General features: G+C 37.0%; 1 protein-coding gene across 2 annotated transcripts in view; it reads right to left on the reverse strand.

The window, feature by feature from the left end:
- Nucleotides 1-25469, reverse strand: part of EXOC4 (exocyst complex component 4) — a 675009-nt gene that overhangs the window by 325825 nt on the left and 323715 nt on the right. Inside the window, exon 11 of one of the 2 annotated variants that reach the window (XM_023530309.1) lies at nucleotides 5444-6104. The exons of the other annotated variant lie outside the window; for it this stretch is intronic. Coding sequence (XP_023386077.1) covers nucleotides 6068-6104 — 37 coding nt within the window. The 3' untranslated portion in view covers nucleotides 5444-6067. Of the gene's footprint in view, nucleotides 1-5443; nucleotides 6105-25469 lie in introns of those variants that run through there. 2 annotated transcript variants of the gene reach the window in all.

A 25469-nucleotide genomic window follows, 5' to 3' on the forward strand; every position in this document is an offset into this window, starting at 1 on the left:
CTTTCAAAGGGTCCCCATACTTCCCCCCACCCCCTTCCACAGAATGACAATGTCTCTGCAAGATCAGAACACCAACTTGTTTCAAGAAAAGCACTTCATGGTGTTCAGCACACAAGGAAAACCCACAGATCCTTATGCCCTGTGTGGACAAGCTCCTTTCCCTTAAAAGAATGAGTTGCTGCTTGAGAAAATAACGTGCTTCAGTACCCAGTAGGTGTAGCTTTTGCGTCATTTTGACTGACAGCCTCAGTCCCCATGGGGTGGGAAAAGGGTTTGCTCACAAACACTATTTTACATCTGGTATAGGACTAGCAGGCAATGGAAAGCTGGCTTATGGAATTGCTCAGGGCATGCTCTTCCTCCACAGTGCCATGCTGGGTGTTTCTTAGGAAACTTCACAGTCTGCACATAGTAAAATAATTCTTGGAAATAGGGCAAATGGTTAGTTTGCGTATTGTTAAGAATATGAGCTTTACCTCTCTGTCTCGATTTTCTCATCTATAAAATGAGATTAACAACAGTGCCTAACTCACAGGTTATAAATTTTAGTTGTAAGGATTAAATAAATTAATATATGCAAAGTCCTTAAAACAATGCTAGATACCATTTCATAAATATTAGCTATTCTATTATTATCTTTATCAAGCTTAATAGATTTGTTTCCTCGACTCCTGTATCATTTATTCAACTTATAAATTTTTATATTTTTAAGTCTCCTTCTCAACCATTTTGATATAGCATTCCTCCCCCATAATGCTCAGAACAGTATGTGTTAATGTAGATATTTAAAAATGAACATCAGAATAAAGAAAATGTAAAAGTAGATCTGCTAGAAGAAAAAGAGCCAATGAAACTATAAAATAGTTTTTCTAAAAAAGATAACAAAAGAAATTAAGTCAAAATTTCATATGGTCTCTTCAATAAATGGTGCTGGGAAAACTGGACAGATACATGCAAAAAAATGAAACTGGACCATCTTCTTACGCCTATACAAGAACAGACTCAAAATGGATTAAAGACTTAAATGTAAGACCCAAAACCATAAAACTTCTAGAAGAAACATAAGCAGTAAATTCTCTGATATAGCGAACTGTCATTTCTTTTCGGATATATCTCCTCAGGCAAGAGAAACGAAAGGAAAAAAGTAAACAAATGGGACTACATCGAACTAAAAAGTTTTTGTACAACAAAGGAAACCATCAACAAGACAAAAAGACAACTAATTGGAAGAAGATATTTGCTAATGATACTTCTGATAAGAAGTTAATATCCAAAATATATAAAGAACTCATACAACTGAACAACAAAAAAAAAACAAAGAATCCAGTTAAAAAATGGGCAAAAGACCTGAACAGATACTTCTCCAAAGAGGAAATACAGATGGCCAACAGACATATGAAAGGATGCTCAAGGTCACTAACCACCAGAGAAATGCAAATTAAAACCACAATGAGCTATCACCTCGCACCTGTCAGAATGGCTATCATCAATAAATCAAAAAACAAGTGTTGGCGAGGATGTGGAGAAAGGGGAACCCTCATACACTGTTGGTGGGACTGCAAATTGGTACAGCCACTATGGAAAACAGTATGGAGGTTTCTTAAAAAATTAAAATGGGTAGACCTTTGGACCCAGCAATTGCACTTCTGGATATTTATCCAAAGAAAACCAAAACAACAATTCGTAAAGATCTATGCACCCCAATATTCATGGCAGCACAATTTACAATAGCCAAGATATAAAAGCAACCTAAATGCCCATTGACAGACAATTAGATAAAGAAGTTATGGTTCATACATACAATGGAATATTACTCGGCCATCAAAAAAATAAAATACCACTTGCAATGACATGGATGGACCTAGAGGTTATTATGCTGAGTAAAATAAGTCAGACAGAGAAAGATAAATACCATATGATTTCACTTATATGCAAAATCGAAGGAACAAAAAGAAAAAACTAATCAAAAACAGACTCAAAAATATAGTGGACAATCTGGTGATGGACAGAGGGGAGGAGGGTTGGGGGGCTGGGAGAATGGAGTGAAGGGTTAAAGAAGTACAAATTAGTAGTTGATATATGGTCATGAGGAAGGGGAGCACTGCACAGGGAATGCAATCAGCATTAATGTAATGGCTAGTTGGAGAGCCAGAGGAGAGAAAGAGCAATTAGGGGGATCGTCTCATAAACTATATAAATGTCTAGCCAATGTACTCTATACTTGAAACTAACAAAATAAAATTTTTTAAAAAATAAAAAAAATATTTGATGTAACCAAAAAAATTCCATATGGTAGCAAAATTGGATCAATCAATTTTTTAATTATACGGATTACATAGATTTTTCTCTATTACACACAATTGAATACAGTACATAGCATGTCACTTCTTCTGAATAAAGTTGTTATACGCCTGTATGTTGTTGCTTCCCATGTCTTAGATGTTTTCATTTTATTTTAAAATAACTGCACTTACAGAAGAGTTGCGGGCAGTACAGAGTTCCTGTCTACACTCCATCCGCTTTCCCTTATTTAACCATGTAATTACCCAAACTAAAAAGTTAACATTGGTAAAATACCATTAACTACAGACTTTATGCTGAGTTCCCCAGTTTTTCAATTGATGTCCTCTTTCTGTTCCAAAGTCTAATCCTTAATGTCAAATTAAATTTAGTTGTCATGTCTAAGTCTCCTCCAATCTATGACAGCTTCTCAGTCTTTGTCTTTCATAGTTTCAAAACTTTTGAAGAGTACATGCCAGTTATTTCGTTTCTTTGATGTTTTCCAAGGATTAGACTGCAGTTATAGATTTGGGGTAAGAATATCACAGAAGTGAAGTGCCTTTCTCACCTTATCACATCAAGAGATACGTGATATCGTTAAGTAATGCTAATGGTGATATAAACTTGAACCAAAGAGATGTCTGTCAGGTTTCTCTGCCACTGAAAAGCCACTCTTTCTCCTTTTCCAGATGTGACAGGTGTTGGACATAAGTCACTGTGTCCAGACCATGCTCTAGGGCAGGGGAATTACTCTGCCTCTTGGAGAGAGGAGCATCAAAGAACTTCCGGACTTTGGTTAAAACCACCACGATATTACTACTTTTGGAGAGACACATTCAGGCCATACAAATATCCTCTTTCTGTAACTTAGGTGTTTTCAAAAGTCATTTCTACAAATACCATTTCCTTTGGCCTTCACAAGAATCCTTTAGAATAAACCTGAAAAAGATGGATGACTCACTGTAAGCAAAAGGGAAAGTAGATTCCCAAATTCATGTTAAAATTGTAAACCTACATGGCAGTGCTAATTATGTTGCTTAACATAAGTACTGATGGATTACACTGTCCAAACAGCAAATGGGGACATAAGTAGGCATTCCTTCTTAGATTAACTCACTTTACTGAAGACTAAATTTGAATAATAGAAAATAAGGAAGATGGCTGGGTTGGGCTATGTCTGCACAAAATCACCACTCCTCTGACTAATGTCTACTTGACTCTTTTTCTATAAAATAAACTAGACTCTGAATTATCTTATCAGTTTTTCACAGAAGTCTGAAACCCAGTAGGGGATAGTGTTTAGGCTTAAGCCTAAGATACAGTTTTAGATAAATCTAGCGTCTAATTCTTGAATCATACCTCATTCATACTTTCTTAAAAATTTTAGTGAATATCTTTAGTTAATACCATTAATACCTGAAAGTTCCTAACATTTAAATTCTTTTAAAAAAAAAAAGTCTAGATAGAATATTTTGCATACTTTTAGATAATAAAGCATTTTCACATATAATTCCTCATTCAATCCTTTTAACCACATAATGAGATAAACAGGGGGAAATAAAGACTTTATTTTCATTTTACAAATGAGACTTCTAAGAGTTTAAGTAGTTTACCTAAGACCAAACTATCTAGTAACCAGTAGAGTTGAGCCTTAAAACTAGCTTGAACTATATTATGCTGTAAATCTATATTTGGCCTAAATGGATGAGTGTTCACTCTATTTATATTTGAGTTTGCCCAGGCATACTTGAATGTATCAGATCATTTCTTTCAGATAAAATGCATTCTTGGATACTATATCAGAACTCTTGATACTTTTTAAAAATCATATTTTTCTTCAAATTATAAAACATATGCTCATCAGAACAAACATATGCTCATCAGAACAAAACATTAAAAATACAGAAAAAATTAAAAAGTAGAAAGGAAAAACTAATACCCAGGGATAACTATGTTTATTATTTAGTATATTACCTCCTAGTAATATTTTACATAATTAAGATCATATTATGTCTATAATCTCATATTCACTTGAAACATACATACTTCTCTTTGCTAGTAAGAGCTCTCTGTGGACATAGTTTTAACATACCACTAATAAAAATAGCAAACAGCCATATGATGCATACACAAGCAGTCACTGTTCTCAATGCTTCACATGTACGAACTTATTCAGTCTTCACTTCAGCCCTACGAGGTAGGTACGATTATCTCTGTTTTACAGAATAGGAAAGTGACCTAATGGCTACACTACAATACTACACTATCTGAAAATACCATAATTTATTTAACCTTCTCATTATTTCTTGATGCTTGGGTTGTTTACAATTTATAAAATTGTAATGAACATGGCTAATGTTAAATTCTGATCATGCATGTATTATGAACATAAATGAATGCTGGTTTGGCTACAACTGTAGATTAAGTAAGCTGAGAAAGAAACACAGTCTTTATTAGACATTGCTGAATAAGCGGTACCAAAATAAAAGGTAATAAAAAGCAAGGCTGCCTTTCTATTTTCAAATATGTTGAACGGCCTGTCACACTGTGAGTCTCATGGCCAGGAACCTACCACATCATCTTTTGCCTGAAGAATAGTCATCATAGGTGATGCCACCTTCCCTCCATAACACAACATTTGGTGGCATGGTTTAGGAAAAGAAAATTGTAACGGAGAAAAACAAAATTACTCATGCATGGTCAGTCAACAAACAGCCTGCTGGATCAGAAACATCACCTAGGTTAACTATTCTGGTCTGGCAGACAACACTGCCTTCCAATTTTAAAATTAAATAAAACGTTCTCATGTCCTTCAGAAATGCTCCTCTCGATGCAGTGGGAAGACTGAACCCCGTATTCCAATCACAGCGAGTGTAAGCTCAGGCCCAGTGAATGCGGACCCTTGGCTCTGCTAAGGCCAGTTTGGAATTGTTTATAGGAATAAGTGGGTGTCCTGTTTTGTCATAAATACAGACTTCCTTTGGTTATAGATAGAGAGAACACTTCTTCTTAAATTAAAAACAATTTCTCCTTCGAAGCAAGTCTCCATCATTCAAAAAGATATCTGGTGCTGAAATGCCCTTTACCTGCTTTATTTACATGAGAAATAGGACAGAAAGAGACTTTATGCTCTCCGCAGTCTAATTTCTCTAAGCTGCAGCCATTGATTCTTTCTAAGTTTATTTATTCAAAAAAAAAAGCCCAAACAATTCTTTTTTCTTGGGTCAGCAGCTTACTGAATTAACATCAATCATCAAAGGAGACAGGTCTGAAAGAAGATGGAAGCCCATTTTCTCAGAGATTGATTTTATTTTAAAGCCAAAACACACAGGCATAAGCAAGAGGCTATTTACCATCGAAAAGATTCGATGGTAAAAAGAAAGTCACAGCCAAAAACTGGGCACGCACAGAACTGACCAGGTTCCTTGAAATTTTAAAGAATTTTTTTTTAAATCACTTAAATTTCTTTTCTGATGGCCTGTAAGAGTCTGATTACTTCACTATATAAAGCCCACCCGAATAGCTAAAAACAAAGGGAGGGGAGGTTCCAAAGGAGAGAAGTAAATCAATGTTGTTGTTTATTATAATGATTTTCTAATGGTGTTTGTTCTCTACTTACTTTGATGTATTTAAAGTGGGAAAAGTTCATCAAAGACCACTGTGATTACAGGCTTAAAAGTATTTAAATACTACCTCTAGCATGTTTTAAAGGTGATTTGCTCCATGGGTCCTAGCAAAATTATTCTTTGAAAATCTCGATTTGCTTCTTGCTAGGAATTCAGCTCAATCATTTTTCCTTGCAGTTGAGGGTATAGAGTTCTTCCCTGAAAATGAAGTCAGAAGGGTCAGTATTCCTAAGACTGCTCTAAAAACTGGGAAAAGTAATTGGTTTACATCCATTTCACATCCTGTCACATTGAGGGAATGTGTTTCCTTCTTATAGCTTTTCTTGAGATTTATGTAAGGTGAGGAGTGCATTACACCGAGCATGTATAAACTATTGGCCTCCTGTTTCGATAGGATATGCTGTATTCTTTATGTTATTTTTAAATGTGTGCCATATTGTTAAATTAATTTTAGGAGAAAATGTGGGATTTGCAGTCTGGGATAGAAGTAAATGAAGAAAAACAGGGAGGAGAAAAAGTCCCATATGCCTTAGTTGGCTGGCAGAGACAACCCTGTGTCATCGCTATTTTCTCTCAAATTGAGACAAAATTTATTTCAGTTAAGAATTTGATATGAAAGTCATGAATCACCCTCTTGTCTGAGAACGAAGCAGGGACAACCATTTGTTCTCCAGATGTAAAATAAAGACTTTTAGCCTTTAATTCACAAGGATTACACTGGGTAATAAAGGTGGTTCTTTGGGAGGGAGAAAATTCATTAAATAAAATCAATAAAAAGTATGAAGGATTTTTACCTTTTTCTTAAAAAAAAAACCCTACTTTTTAACAACAAGATATTAAAATTATTAAAATTTGTTAACCATTCTAAACTTTCATTGCTATTTACTCTCATACTTAGATCATGGACAAATTAGCAAACTGATATTATACTGCATACATTATCACCGAGGTAATTTCTGAGTAATCTTTTAGCTTTGACCTTCTACAGAATGTTGTACAATGAGAAAAGGCAAAATCTAGAAGAAAAGGCTTGCCACAAATGATGACTAGCAATGTTAACTGGTTATAAAAGCACTGTTGTTAATATAATGTCTACACCACTCTATGAGGAGAAGGTGGGATTCACGTGAAGCTAAAAATACTCCCCAGGGCCAGCTCCTGGGCATGACACCTCAGTTTCAGTAGGAGCGTCTGGAACGTCAGGCTCAAAGCTCTGCTCTGGGTGGTTCTGCGGTGAATAGCCAGGATGAGAAGAAATCTCAGAGGCCTCAGCGCATTAACAGCATGGTAGAAGGGATAACTGATTGCAGTCAGTTCTAACAGGGAGACCTTAAAGATGGCATTATTGGAAAGTAAGTTGAAAAGCATAATTTGAAACAAAGGCTGCAAAAGAGGAAAAAGGGGGCTTTGTAAAATTCTAAAAAAATTATTTCCTAAAATTTTCAAAACAGCACATTTACTTTCAGCAAAATGGTTCATCTCCAAAAGAACAATTTGTGGGAGAGAGGCATTAGGCTCACAGGGACTACTCGTAGGTGAAAACATGTCCTGCTTTTCCAAGGTCTGAAGTATTGAAAAACAATCCAACACAAAGGAGTAATTAATAAATGATGGTCCTGAAGTATTTTAACAAGACAGAAGTCCTGAGATTGGTTTGAACATATAAAGTACAACCAGAAAAATATAAAAATAAAATATCTACATAAAAGAAATAATTAATAATTAAGATCAACCAGGAAGACAAAGGGTAGGAGCCATCAACAGCTGGTTTGGTGACACATGTGGAAATTTAAAAGGGGAAAAAAAAAGAAAATGAAACGAGGTGTGTGACTAAATTTATGACCTCCAAAAAATAATTTCAAAATAAACATAACCTTGAGAAACTAGTTACTTTAATAAAGGGGTCAGCGTGAGGGAAACAGTTGGAAGTAAACTGTATTAAGTTGTTTCCTTGTGAGTGAACACATGGTGTAATAAGCTGTGAAGAGCATAATCCTGCACTTACGTTGTGTTCTGCAAGCAAAGTGGGAAACAGAATTACTGAACCTTGCTCAAGTTGTTAGCCAAATGAGTGTTTCAATTAGCTAAGTTGGGTTTCCCCACGTCGCAGAACTGGAGTTAGTAGGTGGAATAAAGCAGTCCATCTACAGTGCTGGAAAACAGCCCAGCAGGTTTGTTACATGTGAGATTGAGTCTGACCAAAGTCGGCTCTGACTCCTGGTGACCCGATGAATGAGTGATGTCCGCAGCGTCCTGTCCTCAGCAGCCCCGCTCAGCAACTGGAGACTCAGGCCTAGGGCTGCCTTCTTTTACAGAGTCAACTCATCTTATGTTTGGTCTTCCTCTTTTCTTGACGCTTTCTATTTTTCCCAGCATTATCATCTTTTCCAAAGAACTCTGCCCTCTCATAATGTGCCCAAAGAAGGACAACTTCAGTTTTGTCATTTTTGCCTCTCTCTCTCACTCACCCTCCTCCTTCCCTTCCTCTCTCTCAAACAGCTTTACTGAGATATAATTTCCATACTATAAAGGTCATCTTTTTTTTTTAAGTTATTCTTAACTTGAACAAATACAAGAGAAAATAGTCTTATTAAAATTGGTCAATGAAAGTCTAAGGGTACAATTATAGTGGTTCGTTTTAAGCACAGTATGCTATCGAACACATTATAGGACATTACATAAACATTCTGTTTCACTAAATAATGTAGGCTTTCTAAAACATACCTATTTACCGATGAAAAGAACTTAAAATATATAGAATCTTTCAGTTAAAAGTAACAAGAAAAGAAGTGAAAGCACTCTATTCTGATGTTATCAGCACAGAGAGAAGAATTTTAAGAGTGCTTTTTTGAGTGGCTTTGGAATAGGGAAAAGAGAGGAGCTTTCACTTATTTTTGTAATCCTCAAGTTGAGTATAATTCTTTGCACATAGTGAACATTTAAGAAATATTTGCTAAATTAACTAAAGAATGAAGGAAGTTACAATATGGGAGGAAAGCAACCCCTCCCCCCTAAAAAAAAAAAAACAACAGAAAAGCAACTTTAAAATACAAGCTTATAATTTCAAAATGGAGCTTTGGAATTTTATTCTTAACTGCTGATAACTTGGATGACAGTCTTTTTTTTTTTTTTTTTAAGGCATGCAATACACTTGACATATGAGAAATTCTACTATATATCCCTTGTGGGGAGATCAGTATGGCCCTGACAAAGATGGAAGTCTAAAGATGAAATCATGGAACAAATCAAGCACAGTAAATCACCTGGATAGAGCGCTTTGACTATAGGTCATTAGGATTTGGTAGAAAGCTTGTGGAATGGCAAAGACAAGGGGATTTGTCATTTGTCCTAGAAGCAGTGACACATCTTAACCATAACAAAGATGTCAATGAAAATCTTTTAGTTCTTTCTTTCTGGAATTTAAAAATGAGACAAGGGAAACACTAAGAATTACTAAACCAGTTAGTATTATTTCTTGCATAGGAAATAGGGAGTTCAGATAAAAAAAGAGTAATACTCTTTAAGGAAAAGACAGATGTTAGCAGTACAAACAAGAATGACTGTCAGAATAAAGGAGGCAAGAACTCCGAGCCTTGGCGATTCATCACTTCCTTCTTATTCATTCTCTCTCCCTCTCTCTCTTTCCCTCCATGCACATGTGGTAACTGTATTTTTGTATCCCCAAATAATAATTATATATGACTTTTTAAAAAACTTTCTGTAATATACATAAAAACATCCTATTACAAATAAAAAGTCTTATTCACTATCTTCACTAATGAAATTATCAGGAAAATAGGAAAACAAATAGTTCAAGGTTATATATATTTAGATATGACACAGATATATAATATCTGGTTAATATATTTACTTAATAAAAGAGATGAAAGTATGACTGCCTTGAGGGGAAAAAGGTGGTAGTTAATAAATGCTTCATGGGAAATTAATGAATCACAGAAAGTATAGTACCTTCCTCCTCACTTGGGATATATCAGATACTGTATGACTACTGTATTCAGCCCTGCTTCCTACATATAAAAAGATACTCTACTAGGAAAGAGCCAAAAAAGGGCAATCCAACCACTTAGGAGAAAGAACTGTTGAAGAACTAGGGCTGTTTGGCCTAGACATTAGGCTACTGTGATCTATTTAAAGTCTATCATAAAAGTATTAGATCTACTCTATGGTACTCCATGAAAGAGGTATCCTTGGTCTTTACTCATTTAAAAAAATAAAACTTTGATCATGTTCTAAATGTACTGTACCGTGCTGTGCTATGCTAGGTGAGGTAGAAGATACAAAGGCAACCAGACATGAATCCTGTTCTCATAGAGTATACATTCTAGAAAAGAAATTAAGACATAAACTTAGAGTATGAGTGCCACCTAATGTCTGGGTCAGTGCCTGGTATACAATAAGCACTCGATATTTTTTTTTTGAATGAATAAATGACAACAACTCTCACCCCACTGATCGTGTGATGTACTCTTTGACTGAACTGCATCAGCTGACCTGGCTGACTCATGCTCCACTTCAAAGCTATAGGCTTATGGAGTAGAGGAAGCATTCCCAAACAGAGATGAGCCATGCTTTACTCATGAGGTAAGTACAGATGATACACAAAGCAGACACTATTAACTACCAGTGAGCCAAACAGTGCTATGTGAATTTAGAAGTTAAAGAAATTAGAAGTAAAAATTACAAGAAGGCAGATTATATCTCAATCTAATAACTGAAGCTGTCTAAGAAGGAACAAGTATTGAATCCCTAGCTATCCGAATCAAAATTGTGCTTTCTGATGCCTTTCATCAGAAGGTTACTTTTTATGTTCTCCACGCTACTCCATTATCTGAAGATACAGTCTGGGGATATCTGTCTTGGCAGGGCCATGAGGAAAACAGTCTGCTCTAAATTGAACAGTCTACAAAGTAGAATGATTTGTCCGCACTAGAAGCAGACAACCAGTAAATCAGCCTTCACAATCTTTCAGAATAAAGTCAACTCCTCCCTGATAAAGAACCACAGCCTTATACACAGCCTATTGTGTATTTCCATAACACTGACTGGTTCATATGAATAACCTGGGGTTTTCTAAGTGATTTAACATATCCTGAAAAAGAACTATGAAGACAAAAGGTCTTCATAGATTGATATACTATTACATACATACATACATACATACATACACACACACACTGTTCTAGTTGATACTAAATAAATTTTACCTAGAACAACAACATTGGGTTGTAGGAACAGATCAATATGAATTCTCTTGAATATCACATAATAAAATTATGACTTAGCGAATGCCTTTGAATGAAATGAGAAAATCCTTTGGTACTTATTTTTCAAAAGGTAAGCTTGCAGCGGATGCCTCCAACAGGTGATGACTGTTCATCATCTGCTGGTCATGAAAAACAGTCGCCAAGGCACTTCTCTATAACCCTACTACCATAAAGGTAAACTTCAGTCCGTACCCCTACCCTCATATATTTCCATATAAATATACAAATATAATTTAATTATATTTACTTTAAGACTGAAAAATAAAAATGCAATATAAAAGAAACACTAAGTATTTTGTGTTCACCAAGGTATATATGCCTCTACTTGGCAGTACCTAACTTTATTCAGCACTCTTTTTTTGAAGATGTAAAAGTTTTGAGTTGATTTTTTTTTTTAACAGTACAGAGGTTTTTAATTTTTTACACTTATCATGCCATGAATTCATAGGCAATGGCTTCCCGCAGCTCAGGCTCCTTTCCGCTGACTCTCACACGGTGAGCTTCTCTGGGTGGGGCAGGCTGGCACTTCATTTGAACCCAGGTACCTTTTTCTCTGGCTTCCTTCTTTTCCTGATCAGTTTCCTTCTCATGTTTCAGGAAGCTGTCTCAGCTCCTGGAGTGCTTAACATGCCCAGTACGTACAGTGTAATCCTCTTGGCAAGACTTTTGCCCTTAAGAGGTTTACAATGATGCCAACTGCATGCTGGTGACACTGCAGACTCTTCCAGTCTTGCCATGGTAACACATGTGGGGCTTTCCTTTCTGGATAGCGCCCAGTCCCTTTATGTCTACAATATCACTTTCCTTGTAGATTTACACATATGTGGCCAAAGGGACAATTCCGTGTTTCCTAAAAGGCCTATAGAACATATAGCCAGTGTCTCCCCTTTTACTCTTTGTGTTGGTCATTTTGGAGAATTACTGAAAGATGGTGGTCCTGGCCAAAAGGAAGGCAAGTTTTGAGTGATTTAATTTCAAGAAAAAGCCCTAGCAATGTACCACGAGATAAGTGTACATGATCAGGGAGAATCAAAATGGAGACACACTCAACCTGGTAGGAGATGCCTGAAGCTAATAACTCAACAGGGGCCATGATTATATGTATAAACATTTTCATGAACTTATAAATTTAAAGAAGAATTATGAAACTGGCAACCTATGAACCAAAAGCAGAGGGCTGACATATTTGAGATGAGACTACAGTATGTAATTTTTTTAAAAATTAGATGAAAATTGAATATATGTTCGTATATAAAATCAAAGATATATAACTTTTTTTTTTCAAATTTAGATAATCTAGCACCATTGAGATTATATTTTAAATGACAACAATTAGCTAGACCTGAGTACAGTAGAGCCCCCATATCCAAGGGGAATGTGTTCCAAGATCCCCAGTGGATGCCTGATACCATGATACCAAATCCTATATATACACCATGCTTTTCTTTATACGTAGATACAATAAACATATAAATTAGATATAGTAAGAGAGTAACAATAATAATAAAATAGAACAATTATGACAATATGCTGTAATAAAAGTTAATGTAAATGTGCCATTGTTAAGTAAAATAAGGGTTACTAGAACAGAAGCGCTAGAATACTGCAACAGTCGATCTGACCAAGATGGCTACTATGTGACTAACAGGCAGGGGGCATACACAGCGTGGACACGCTGGACAAAGGGATGAGTCATGCTCTGGGGAGGATGGCACATTTAAAACATAAATTGTTTACTGAATTGTTTATTTCTGTAATTTTCCATTTAATATATCTGGACCACAGGTAGCAAACTATGCAAAGTGAAACTGTGGATAAGGGGAGACTACTGAATACCCTGGCCTCTTAAGATGGAACAAGGGTCCTGCAAATTGCCTAAGTTACTCATTTAGGTTATCAATCAATGTCCTATAGGCCTATAAATCTGTGACCCTTTACTTCAAGGAACAAATGTCTAATGAAGAAAAATAAAGCAAAGATATTACAAAAATAACCTGAATAGTCTCAGAATATAATCAGACTTATATTTATACACACGGTTTTGAATATTCACGAATTAACTCTTTCTGGACTTTAACCATGAAACAGAATGACCTACTAACCAATGACTACAATGAGGTTCCAGCTTGCAGGTATTTCACTTATGGATAATTGTCGTTTAGGGTCATCTTGACAATCCCCAAACTGATCATGAACTGGTAATAAAGAAATTGTGAAACAATGTCCCACTACACTCCCCCACCTCCCGCAAAAAAAAGTCCAAGGGTTTTTTCATGGATGAAGATGGTGGAAAATACTAATCTAACATTTATTTAGCACCAAAAAAAATTAGGTGTTATATACTTTTAAGAACAATTTCATACTTGAATTGCTAATTTGAAATTGATATAATCTTCTAAAATGTTGCTAAGGTGACTGAATCTTCTCCCTCTCCCAGCCTCATTACATTCAGATGCCAGTACTAAGTATAATGTTAAGCACTATAATTCTGCTTTTATTATATTCAGGTATATAATGGCATCCCAGTGAGCATGGTAAATTTTGATCATTATTTCTCCACTCAAGTTGTGTTCATCTTCCTGCTGAGAGGATGATCACTGAGTTTTAGCACAAGCCCAAGAGACCCGTTATTTATTATACTACGTTTTATGTTGTGGAGTAAATAAGTAGCATTAAAATGCTAAATTCATTCACAAAGATGAACTGTATTCGTAAAGTGAAGAAATTCTTTAAATCAAGCCTACGCTTCTAATAGGCTCTTCATAAAAATGCAGAAACATTCATTATAATATGGCAGCAATAAAGGGAGGCAACTGGGTTAACACACAGAAATATTAGAAGGCAAACATTCTAGGCAGGGCACATAAATGTAATATAACCCAATCATAAGGTTAAACACACAAACACCACTTGGTGATCTGTCATTTTCACATAACCGGATTGTAAAAATGAACACCTTAAAATAATACAATCATAATAATTCAAATATTCGAAATAAACGAAGTATATGAATGCCAGGAAGAAGTCGGCAATCCTGACTTCTCCTAAGATGGGCCTTAATGACTGTGCATTTTTCCTTAATCAGCATGTCTAATATTAAAAGCTCAACCAGCAGGGAATGTGTGTGCGTTTGTCTCCTGTGTTACATATGATGCACTCTCATTTTCATCTCTGATGTTTAGGGTTTCATGCAATTGCTTTGGTATAGCTTTTGACTATAAAAGATATTCTAGCCACCAATCCTTTGGGATTTTCTCTCCCCACCCCTCATACGACTTTAGAGCATTTAAGGCAAACTACAACTCTGCATTTTGCTCTTGGCAGATTTAACCTTGGTAGTGCTTGAGAGTGACACCAATTCCGTGCCTCACTTGGACTTCACCACAGAAAGTCACTGTGGGTCTGAAGGGTCAGGGCCCCCACGACTCTAGCATCTGCTCCTCCTCACGCAGCCCTGCGCCAACACCCCTCACACGGGTGCACTTTAACAGCAGGAATAATAATGAATTTTCTGTGTCAACTATAACTTCTGCTTAGTATTTGAAGATGGCACAGTATATGTAGAAAGAACAAGGAAAATGACTATTAACAATGAAGATGAAGTATCAGTAGTTATTTAAAACCATAGAAACTATAGTCAACACATAAAAGGTGGCAAGGAGAAAGGTATGCTTGTTGTCTCTGTTTTGGAGATTTCTCTCCAAGCTAATCAGAGATCGATGGGAAGCAATGTAGCAAATACAGAATGGAAGCTAAGGAGCACAGAACGAAGTCAGAGGCCTGGAGGCAGGGGAGAAATTCCAGATGAAGTGTAGTAGGGCGCGACAAGACAAAGCAGTGATGGGTATAGTCAGACCGAGTGACAGTCTCAGTCAGGCAGACCTAGAAACAATGAATGGAACTTTGCAAAATAGAGGAATAAACAGAGAAAAGAACAAGGAAAAGAAAAAAGGCAGGAGAGACAAAGTTATCCGTTAACACTTCTGTGGTTATACAATTACATTTTACTGAAAATTTCTCTTTTGAAAATATAAGTATTTAGAAGATTGAAGGTAAAGGAACAGACTGTGTTAAACGGTCAGGCCATTTAATAAACATGGTTCTTCATTTGCTGTAGTGTTTTGAATGTTGTTGATTTGGTTCCTAAAATCCAATTTGCCATACTAAATTCCCCAGGATTTGTCACTAAACCACAAATTCTAATGCATCAGAAAAGCAGAGAGCTTCCCTTCAGCCCCCTGCACACAGCTTCCCTTCAGCCCCCTGCCCACTGCACACAAGTGCCCTGCTTAGCCATGAGACCGACGCTGTTTTTCTCTCCCCACCTCAGCATCGGCTTCCGGGGCACTGTGCCGTGGGGATCCCACCCTGTGTTCAGGCGGCCTTGTTACCTCCTCAGTCCAGCTGGCGTGCCATGGAAGCCCCTCTTCCTTACCCACTGCCAGAAACATCCCATTCTTCCTCTTTCACTACTGCAGACTCTGTAACCACCGGAGTCAACTCGATTTTGCTTCCTCACTTCTTCTCCTGAGTCAGGGCCTCCTTGGAGTAAGCAGGGATCTGTTTTTGGTGCGCTGGGAGTGCCAATGAAGGGGAGGGGAGATGGATGTCTTCTTGTTAAAAGAAAGGGAGTTCACCAATAGGCTTTACTAACTAGGAAGGGAAAGAAGACGGAGCAGGGTACAAGGAGAGAGGCGAAAAATGGAGATCGATGTTGTTGTGCCTAACCAGAAAGGGCCCACACATCCCTCCCATGCACAGACCCCATCACTACTTCGCCTTCCCACGCCTCACCCCAGAACTGCCATCTGACCCAGGCCACGGATGACCTCACACGCCAGTGACCCCTGGAGACACTTCACCATCCAGCTCTCTCTCTTAAGAAAGAAACCTCTGCCCCAGCCCAGGCCTTGGTAAACATAAGTGGGGCATGTTGAGGGTAATATCCCTATTCTCTCCAATAAGAAGACTGAACTGGATGTGCCCTAAGGTCCTGCTATTTAGCACATCCCAACATTGCATTTGAGCTTCTGACTCCAGTCCCAGTTTTCTCTAGAATGAGATGTGCTCCTAGAATCTCAAGCCTAACTCTATATCCACTCCTAGGACACGTGCTTATTTTTTCATTAAATTTGAGAAAGCTACATTAAGACACTAGAGCTACGTTATGGATAAAACCGTTTTGTGAAGTTTGTAACAAGTAAGACTATATCTATGAGAAAAGCACTCTTGGTTCCAAACAACTAACAAATGAACAGATATATGAACTCTAATCTAGTCACAAGCATGAAACTATATTGTTATGATGCTACCAGATACCTTGTTATAGAAAAGCTTCAGAAAACAGGCAATTTGGCAAACAACCCTGAACATGACCTAAAGATACCCGCAGACTATTATACAATGTATGTATACATTTTCATTTAACTTACATGCATTTCTGGAACACATTTATGAGAAAAGTAAGGCCTTCTTACAGCTTATTTTCCATTCATACATTTAATAGTTTTTATTCCTCTGCCTATATTTATCACACTTCTTTTGACATAAAACATTCAGAATATAACCTACACAGGACTTTTGTAGTGCATTAGATTTTAACGGTGAGTCACTATATTCATTTGTGGAGCATACAGGAGAAAGACTCACCAGTGCCTCAAACATAACATAGGTATTTAGGTAAAAACAACCTAAACATCACAATGGGTTAGGCAGCAGATGAAAGAACTACAAAGTAAAAGAGAACAGCTGGCTGATTCAGATATTTTGTGGGAAAATAGTAAAAGGCATTTGATTATAGAGGCTATTTTTAGCCTATTTGACAGTAAAGCCTATTTATGTAGGAGTTTGTACTCAATGCACTTTCGCTGCTGGAGTTCAAAGTATTTGAAGTCGAAAACTTCTGATCTGGAATCATCTGAGACATACTGAGGAATAATGAAAGTCAGGAGACTGGGGGTTTTTTTAGGCTCTGCTTCTAACTAGTTCTAGTGCCCTGAAGAGTTGAATACATGGGCTGGGCTAGGTGATTGCTTATTTTTTAAGAGTCAGTCTCACACATAAAAATACCTTATATAGATTGAGCATAAGTGTGAGCAGTAGGGAGGCAGTCTGTTTTTCAAAGGCTGCTACTCGATTTGGGGGAAAAACAGCTTTAAAGAGTGACTAGATTAAATCCTTAAGAGCTATTCTGGGAAAGTTAGATTATCAGGTGGTTGGTGGAAAATGGCCATGTCATCAGTTCTTTAAAGTGTGTTCTAAAGAACACTAACTCCAAAATATACTCCTTGCATGATGCGTTTACCGTTCACAGAAGCTTAGAAAACGGTGCAAAGGCTACTTGTCTCTGGAAATTCATACTGAACCTTGTATATTAAAGGCTGTGAAGAGTTCTGCAGTAAAGAAAGTTGTTTTAAACTCGAGCAAACAACAAGTGTTATTACACTTTTATGGTACTCAAAGGGATCTAGTCAAATAGAGTTTCTTGGGGACAAGAACTAGTTCTTAATTCACCTTCTTGGCCAGGGCCCCTAGCACAGTATCTGATATATGACAGTGTTCCCAGTTTTTGAAAAACTCAGTGACTGAAACTTAAAAGGCCTGGGACCTAGAAATACGGCTAATGGTCTTATTAGATCTTGTATACCTAAAGTAAAAAGTAAAATGCATTATTTGAGAAAATGCAAATGTAAAAGTAAAATGTACAACAACAAAACAATAACTTCCATGAGGACAAAAGTAAATTCAAGCCAATAAGTTCTATGGAATACTTTCCTCAAGCTAGAAACAAAATATACTGCACGGGGCTTGTGCAAGTATTATTCTCCACAGGGGCTCAATAAACATTAGCTGATGTTTCCCAGCAGCGTCCATAACTGATTTATCTATCTACTTACATTCTCAATGTCTCAATTTCCCTGTCTATAAAATAAACAAATATTTACTGTAAAATAAAACAGCAATCCATACTCACTGAGGAGTTAGGAGGCTTAATTTACATTTCAGAATCATTTGGAAAAAGGCAGATGATGGATGGGCGTGTTGGTCATCATCACCATCACAACTGCTATTGCGGTAAACAGGTTAGAAAGGCAGCCTGCCAACTCTCCCGCCTCCTGTTTGCTGTCCTGGGAGAGGTGTCCTTTTCATAAAACCACACTTCTCACTCTCAGGGTATAGAGAGAAAGATGAGAATTGCTAAGGCAATATAACTCGACACAGCTAAGTTGTAAAGATTTGCATTAATAAAGCTTTATTAATCTATGACAAATATTTCTGACAACGAAGAATAATCTATGACAAATATTTCTGACAACTCGAATGATTTATTCGAGTTGAGTAAAAATGATCATCTACAAAGAGGGAAATCACAATGACTATAAAAACCTTCATGCACAGAATTGCAACTTTAGAGAAAACCATATTTCCTAGGAAGAGCATACTATAGTAGAATAAAAGAAAAAAAGGGTTCAGGTCACAGCTTTGAACACAGGATTGAGGGAGAAAAAAATTTTTGACTAGGATCTTGACTGTATAGCTCGGGTTCCTAATCCATTAGTTTGTAAGTTACTTGAGAGCAAGGATTGTGGCAATCATTCTAACATGCCTAGTGACTGGCACAGTGTCTGGAATATATTAGGTACTGAGGAAAGGTTGAATGAATGAATGGATGAATACCCATGCCTAATTGTTTTATCAAGCAATAATCAAAACCTAACCGGCTATGTAAAAGGTGACAGTAATGATTCAGTTGTTTGTAAAATGCTTTAATAGAAAACTGAAATTGTTTCCATCCCCATAAGCATAAGCTTTAAAGGTAGGAGAAGAGGGAGAAAAAAAAGACAGCATCCGTATACTCTACAAAATGTGACACGGCTATCAATCTGTATACCAGTCAACCCAATCCATTCTGCAGAAAAATCATTGCTTCCAACATAATACACTAAAACAAATTTATAAATGTTAATAAAATTTTTAAAAGGTCAGGTCACTACTTCCTGTAACATATGTCAGGGGGAACCCAATACATCTCAGTATTAGGTCATTGGCAGGACAGCTATGACATTAAAGAATGGAGAAAATAGAATTTTTTCTCTTTTAAAATTAGTTAACCAGCACATCTGTCTGTTTCTCTCTTGGCTGCCAGGTATGGAGCAAGCACTGTAACAGCGGAAATTTATGGAAACATACCATTAAATCAATATAGCAGAGCACTCTACTTTACACGGGGCTATAAAAGTCATGCATGTGGGAAAGCTGAAACAAATTGGCAATAAAAATAAGAACAAAATGTTTTTTAAAAGTAAATGGATTCCTAGAATTTTCAAATTTAGTGGATCAGGAAGCCAAACCAGGGTCTTGAAATCTGCCTTGTAATCCTTTCTTCTTAGGCTAAAATTAGAGATAGCCCTTTTATTCAACAACCTCGCTTGAAAATGACAAACAAAAGTGAGAGTTCTGGCTGGATTATCAGAAATATTTTTGGAGAAAGTAATAAAACTGGATTTATAGAAAAGCCATACCAGAGTTTATTTAGTAACAAATGGAGATGCTATTTTTTGGGAGGAGAAGGCGGGCAGGGGTAGATCATCCATAGAGATTCAGAGAGCTGGGAGAAAATGTGTTGTCAAATAATTCTGCGGTGGAGTAAAATGTATTCTGAATATCTGAAAAGCAAACACTGAAAACATAGTGTGTGTAGGTCATAATGACATTCTGAATAGTCAAAAAAAAAAAAAAAGTCCTAGGACAGATTATTCACACATAATGTAAAACCTGTGATTTCTAAGAGTTGAACATGAAATATTTATATTTATATATCCCGGTTACCAAAATTTAAAATATATACTAGAAAGACTGCTCTTGGAAGTCTTAGAATAATTTAGTTCTACAAGTGAAAGGAGTCTTAGAGATCAACTGGTTTAATATTAACACTGGTATCAACTTAAATGTTTACAGAAGTTTATAAAGCGTATTTATACATATATATTTGATCCTCATAAGACTCACATACAATAGAAAAAGTTAATTGATATACTCAAGATCATTCAGCCAACCATGTGACAATCAATGGGGACGAGAACACCAGTCACCCATTGCTGAACAAAGGCATACGTACCTTTGACAGTCGAGATGCATGTACTTTCAAAAAGGAAAAAGAAAAAAAGAGATACTATGAAAATCACCTTGCACTTGGACTACAGGTTGTTTCTTTGCATCTTTGGATGTGGTTTTGTTTTGCTGAGGTATTCCTCCCCCCGACCCCCCATTATCATTATCAAAAAGAAGGAACAATCCCCACCTTGCATGGCAGCTGGGCCTACGGAGACCCATTTTGTTACAGGCCATTAGTGTTCATCACTACACAGCTTAATGTAGTTGTCTGTTCCCTTTAGTGAACTTGCATAGATTTATCTTCAGCTAATGCAGCAGAGGCTAAGGGAAACTACAAAGGTCTCTGAATGTGTGTGCCTTTATGGGGTAGCATTCTGAAATCATTCTGAGCCGAAATGGACATGATGGTAATATGTGTTTCTCCTGTCATACTGGTGCTAACAGGCAATGACTGTTCACAGAGATAAAGATCTAGGTACTCAGAGGCACCTTTGTTCAGAGGTGGAAAATTGTTCCCTTGGGACCATAACTCAGAAATCAGGAGAAACATTTTATTCACACATGTAATTGCATACTCTGACTCAACGACTCTGTTTTAGACTCTAAAATTTCATTCATTCAATAAACATTAATTGAGGGCCTACTATATGCCAGGGATCATTCTAAGTGATAGGGAAACAACAGTGAACAAAACAGACAAAAGACAAAGTATGTAGACAGTGATAAGGGCAATAGGGTGTATTACAATTTTAATAGGATAGCAAATGCACTACTGTTCAAAGATTCAAGGAGACCAGTGTGGCTAGAAGGGAGTGATCTACAGAGAAGGCTGCAGAAAATGCCCTCGGCATCTAAGCCATCCTAAAGAATTCTCATTTTCACTCTGCATGAATTTCTACTGGAGAATTTTTAGCCAAAAAGATTATATGATGTGACTTACATTTTAACAGGATCACTATGGCTAAAAGGGAGAACAAGAGATCACGCATGAGACCAGTTAGAGCCTAATTCAATAATGTAAGCAAGAGATAATGGTGGCTAGACCAGGAGAGTAATTATGAAGGTGGGATCAATGGTTACAGTCTAGGTATTTTTTCTGAAAAGTCAATAGAACATGCTGATGGATTGCTTGTAGGATGTGAGAAAAAGGGATGACTCCTAGATTTCCGGTCTAGCAACTAAAAGGCTGGTGTTGCCATTTATTGAAATGAGGAAGACTAAGGGACAGTGGTTGGTGAACAGATGGTGCAGAATACTGGGATCTCAGTTCTGGACATTTTAAATTTGAGATTCCCACAAGACAAAGCAGCAGAAATGTCAAGTAAGCTGAAAAACACTTAAGGCTGGAGTTCACTGGAACAGTCTGGGCCGGAGATATAAATTTGGGAGTCATCGGTCTGAGATGGTATTTAAAGTCCTAAGATTAGATGAGGTCACCAGGGAAGTGAGTGTAGATTAAAAAAGAGAAGGCCACCAAGAACTAAACTGTGGGTACTACAGGCTAAGAGGTCACGTAGGTGAGGGGGACACTCATGAGGAGCCAATGAGGCAGGAGGAAAACTAAAGGGCCTGTAGTAAAGAAAGTCTTCAGAGGAGGAGGTCATTGATAAGCTGCATCAAATTCTACAGACAGGTTCAGTAACATGTCAAAGTAGCTGGTCACAATAGTGGTGACACTTCGTGCTGACCAGTAGGAAAAATGTAGATTAAGAAAGAATGCACAGAAAAGGAAAACTGGGTGTAATATTTGTTCCATGCCATCCATTTCTGTTTTGATTTCTTCAATGCAAAAAAAAAAAAAAAAGCAAAAAGGAAGAAATTAGCAGTCTTGTCCTTTACACATATTTTATTTATGAAAACTAAGCAAGACTGTCATGTATGGTTTCCATGATCGGCTTTCCTTCTATGTCCTTTGCTGTCTCGTCACTTCACTCATCCTCTTAATATGGCATGTTCCAAGACTTCATTGACCTCAGCTTTCAACTACATTCAAAGCTTAAAAATCACCTCTATGCAGAATAACACAGGGATTATAGAGTTTGGATCTAAATATCACCAAGATTTCCGTCTGAATCTTACTGTAACAATTACTGGTTGTGTAAACAAAGGTGTATTACAAAAATCTTTTCTGGCCAGTTTCCTCATCTGTAAAATATGGATATTAATACTATCTGCTGCATAAAGTTTTTATAAAGGTTCAATGAGCTATTCTATGTAAGACTGACAATATTAAGCATGAGAAAACTGTTGGCTATTATTGTGACTCACAAATGGAAATTGCTGCCGCTAGCCTCTCTTTAGTTCAAGTTTAATTAATTTCTATTGCCTACTGGAATTAGTAATTTGACTCCCTCAAACTCTTTGTGAACCAAATACAAAATAATTTAGGGGTATGATAGATTTAAAAAGATCTATTATATCATCAGTAAGTCAATTATAAGCAAATCATTCGTCAATAAATGTTAGCCTAGGAGAGTGATGAATAAAATGGCTTTTCAGTAGCGGAAACCTAACTAGAAATGGTAGGAGTGTGTCACACTCTCTTTAGCCTGTGCCTCCTGCAATGCGACCATACTCCATCTTCTTTGCCTTGCTAGCCTACATCTGGCCAATTTGTAATTCTACAGTTTCTATTAATAAGACAGTACATTTATTTAATCTATCATCTTCACCTTAAATAAGAATCACTGGGCTAGAAAATGTCATATGGAACTTTAGGGCCCTATGTTTCTAACACATTTTCCTCTTAAAAAAAAACTTTTATTATTAAATGTCCACTTCAAATATTATATCTTGTTATGCCAAGAATTGTTTTGGAAGTAATACTAATAGAGAACACTTGACACCCATACCTGCCCCATTCTCATCTATAAGAGCACTCACTACACAGTACGTTGTCACACCAAACTCCTGCTGGACGTGTAGCCCACTGCTTATTCAAAACCTAAAGTGGTCATTAATCTGCTTTGAAATATAGGTTCTCACTGCCACCACAATTCTTTTATTTCATAAATGTATACTCTCGAACCATAAGCAGTTAATAAAGTATATCCACAGAGCCAATAAAATGTGTACTCTTCCATTTCTGTGTGAGCTTTCCACATTCTTTGTAGCTAAAAACTTTTTACTTCCTCCCAGAGGAAAGGGGCAGAACACCAGTACAGCTCAGGTTTTGGAGGCAGTTACTACAATGCACAGAATCCCTCCTATATTGCTCAATGAACAAACAGTAAGATGTGTATGTGGCTCAAGGAGATTTCATGTTTCTCTCCCTCTAAAGGCAGATCTTAGTGGTAACTCCCAGTGCCTCACTCTCTGCCTACACAGCAGCTCAGCTAGCATGCAGCAATGGAGACTTAAGAGAAGACACATGTAGAAGGAGCTGACCTCCATTTTGCCTCCCTGGGAGGAGGCTGAACCCCTCTGCCATTTCAGCAGCTATCTCAAGTGCCCCTCCTAACCCCAAAGATGTCCTGGCTGGCTTTCGTGGTATGCCGGCAAGCAATCGAAACTTAAAGTCAGACAGATGTGAGTTCAAATCTCAAATTAATCACCTGGTCCTGTGTTCTATGACCTTGCGCAAATCTCTGTATCTCTTTCTCAGATTCCAGATTCTTAAAATCAAATGACTGGTAATGAGAATTAAGATTAGATAAGACATGAAAAAATTAATTAATTTAAAAAATAATGATAATAATTTTTTTTTCTTTTAAGAAAAAGAAAAGTAGTTGGTAAAAAAGCAGGGGCTTAATAAATGAATAACTGGCAGTTCCCTTCCTTCAGGCTGTGTGCGGGCTTTTGAGGAGGCAGCAGATTCCAGCATGTCTACCCATTTTATCAAATTCTGCACTCAACTTTAATGAGGTATTTATTGTTTATTCCCCCCAGAATAAAACTGGCATTGGGTCTCACCATAAAGTAATCAGAGGAAAATGTTAAGAGAGGAATGAAAAATAAAAATAAGAAAAACTCTAAATTGTACTCAAAGGTTCAATATTCTTCTCACTGGATGCTTTTAAAATTTGCAGAGTTCCACTAGGCCCATTTGGTGGAGAATATATCTTTTTCCATGGCTTATAAAAATCAACACAAAACAAAAACAGCAGGCACGGAAGTGTTACATGCCTGTTACCAAGAGGCCTTTCATATAATGTGGCAGAAACAATATCTTAGAGGAATAGGCTTCTTCACCACCATCCTTTCTGCCCTTCTGATTGTTCTTTTTAAAAATGACTGCAGCAAACACGGGCTGACGGCTGTCTGTCTATGCCTCCGTGTCTCCCCTCACCCTAGCTCACACACACGAGTTTTTTCTCATGTTTTCCTTTGCTTGGGAAATATAAAGAAATGACTGGAAACAAATTCGTCATTCTACAGTCTATTGATTAAGCCACACTAAATCAGGGTCACACTGGGTGTGCTTTGGGGTAAGGGAAGCAATCAATTCAAGGCTGCAAAAAAAAAAAAAAATTAATGAAAACATACAGCCCTTTCAACTCTTTTTTTTTCCTTGTTATTAACATTCAGGCTGTGAGTCCTGAACATATTGCCTAAGGGCAAAAAAGAACCGAGGATCAGGAAAAGGAAAGCACATTATTAACTATATCACCCTGAAGGCGGGTGGCAGAAAGGGTTTGCTTCCGCTTCTTGAGTTTGAGAGAAATGGGTGCTGGCAGAAGATTTATCCAGAGAGGAAGACAGTTCAGTTCTATCTCACTTATCTCTGGAAAAATGTACATGAATGGAGGCTGCTAAATAAGCAATTTGCAATTTCCCCATCTAAATAAAGCAAAGAGGGTCACATCATATATAGCCAAGACTGACCCAATTAGTTCCAATAACTGTAATTCATTATTTTCAGAAATATTTTCTGCTAAAGATGGGAACATTTTTAAACAGGTAGCTAGCTACCTATGCTTTTATTCTATAAGGGTTCACGACAGTTCAGATCACTCCTAAGTATAACTCATCTTCCAGGTCTTCGCTAGGACATTTCTTATTGTAGGAAGAATTCCCTGCCCCTCAAAGGCTGTGCTGGATTACTCTATTCTCCCATTCTCTGTGGCACTTAACTGCCTTCTCCAGGATTGTATATCTCCCCCACTGGCCTGTGAGCACCATGGAGTGTTATTCACTTTTTTTATTCCTAGTGACTTGCATGGGG

Source organism: Pteropus vampyrus, unplaced genomic scaffold (assembly GCF_000151845.1).
Source record: "Pteropus vampyrus isolate Shadow unplaced genomic scaffold, Pvam_2.0 Scaffold48, whole genome shotgun sequence".
Taxonomy (NCBI): Eukaryota; Metazoa; Chordata; class Mammalia; order Chiroptera; family Pteropodidae; genus Pteropus; species Pteropus vampyrus.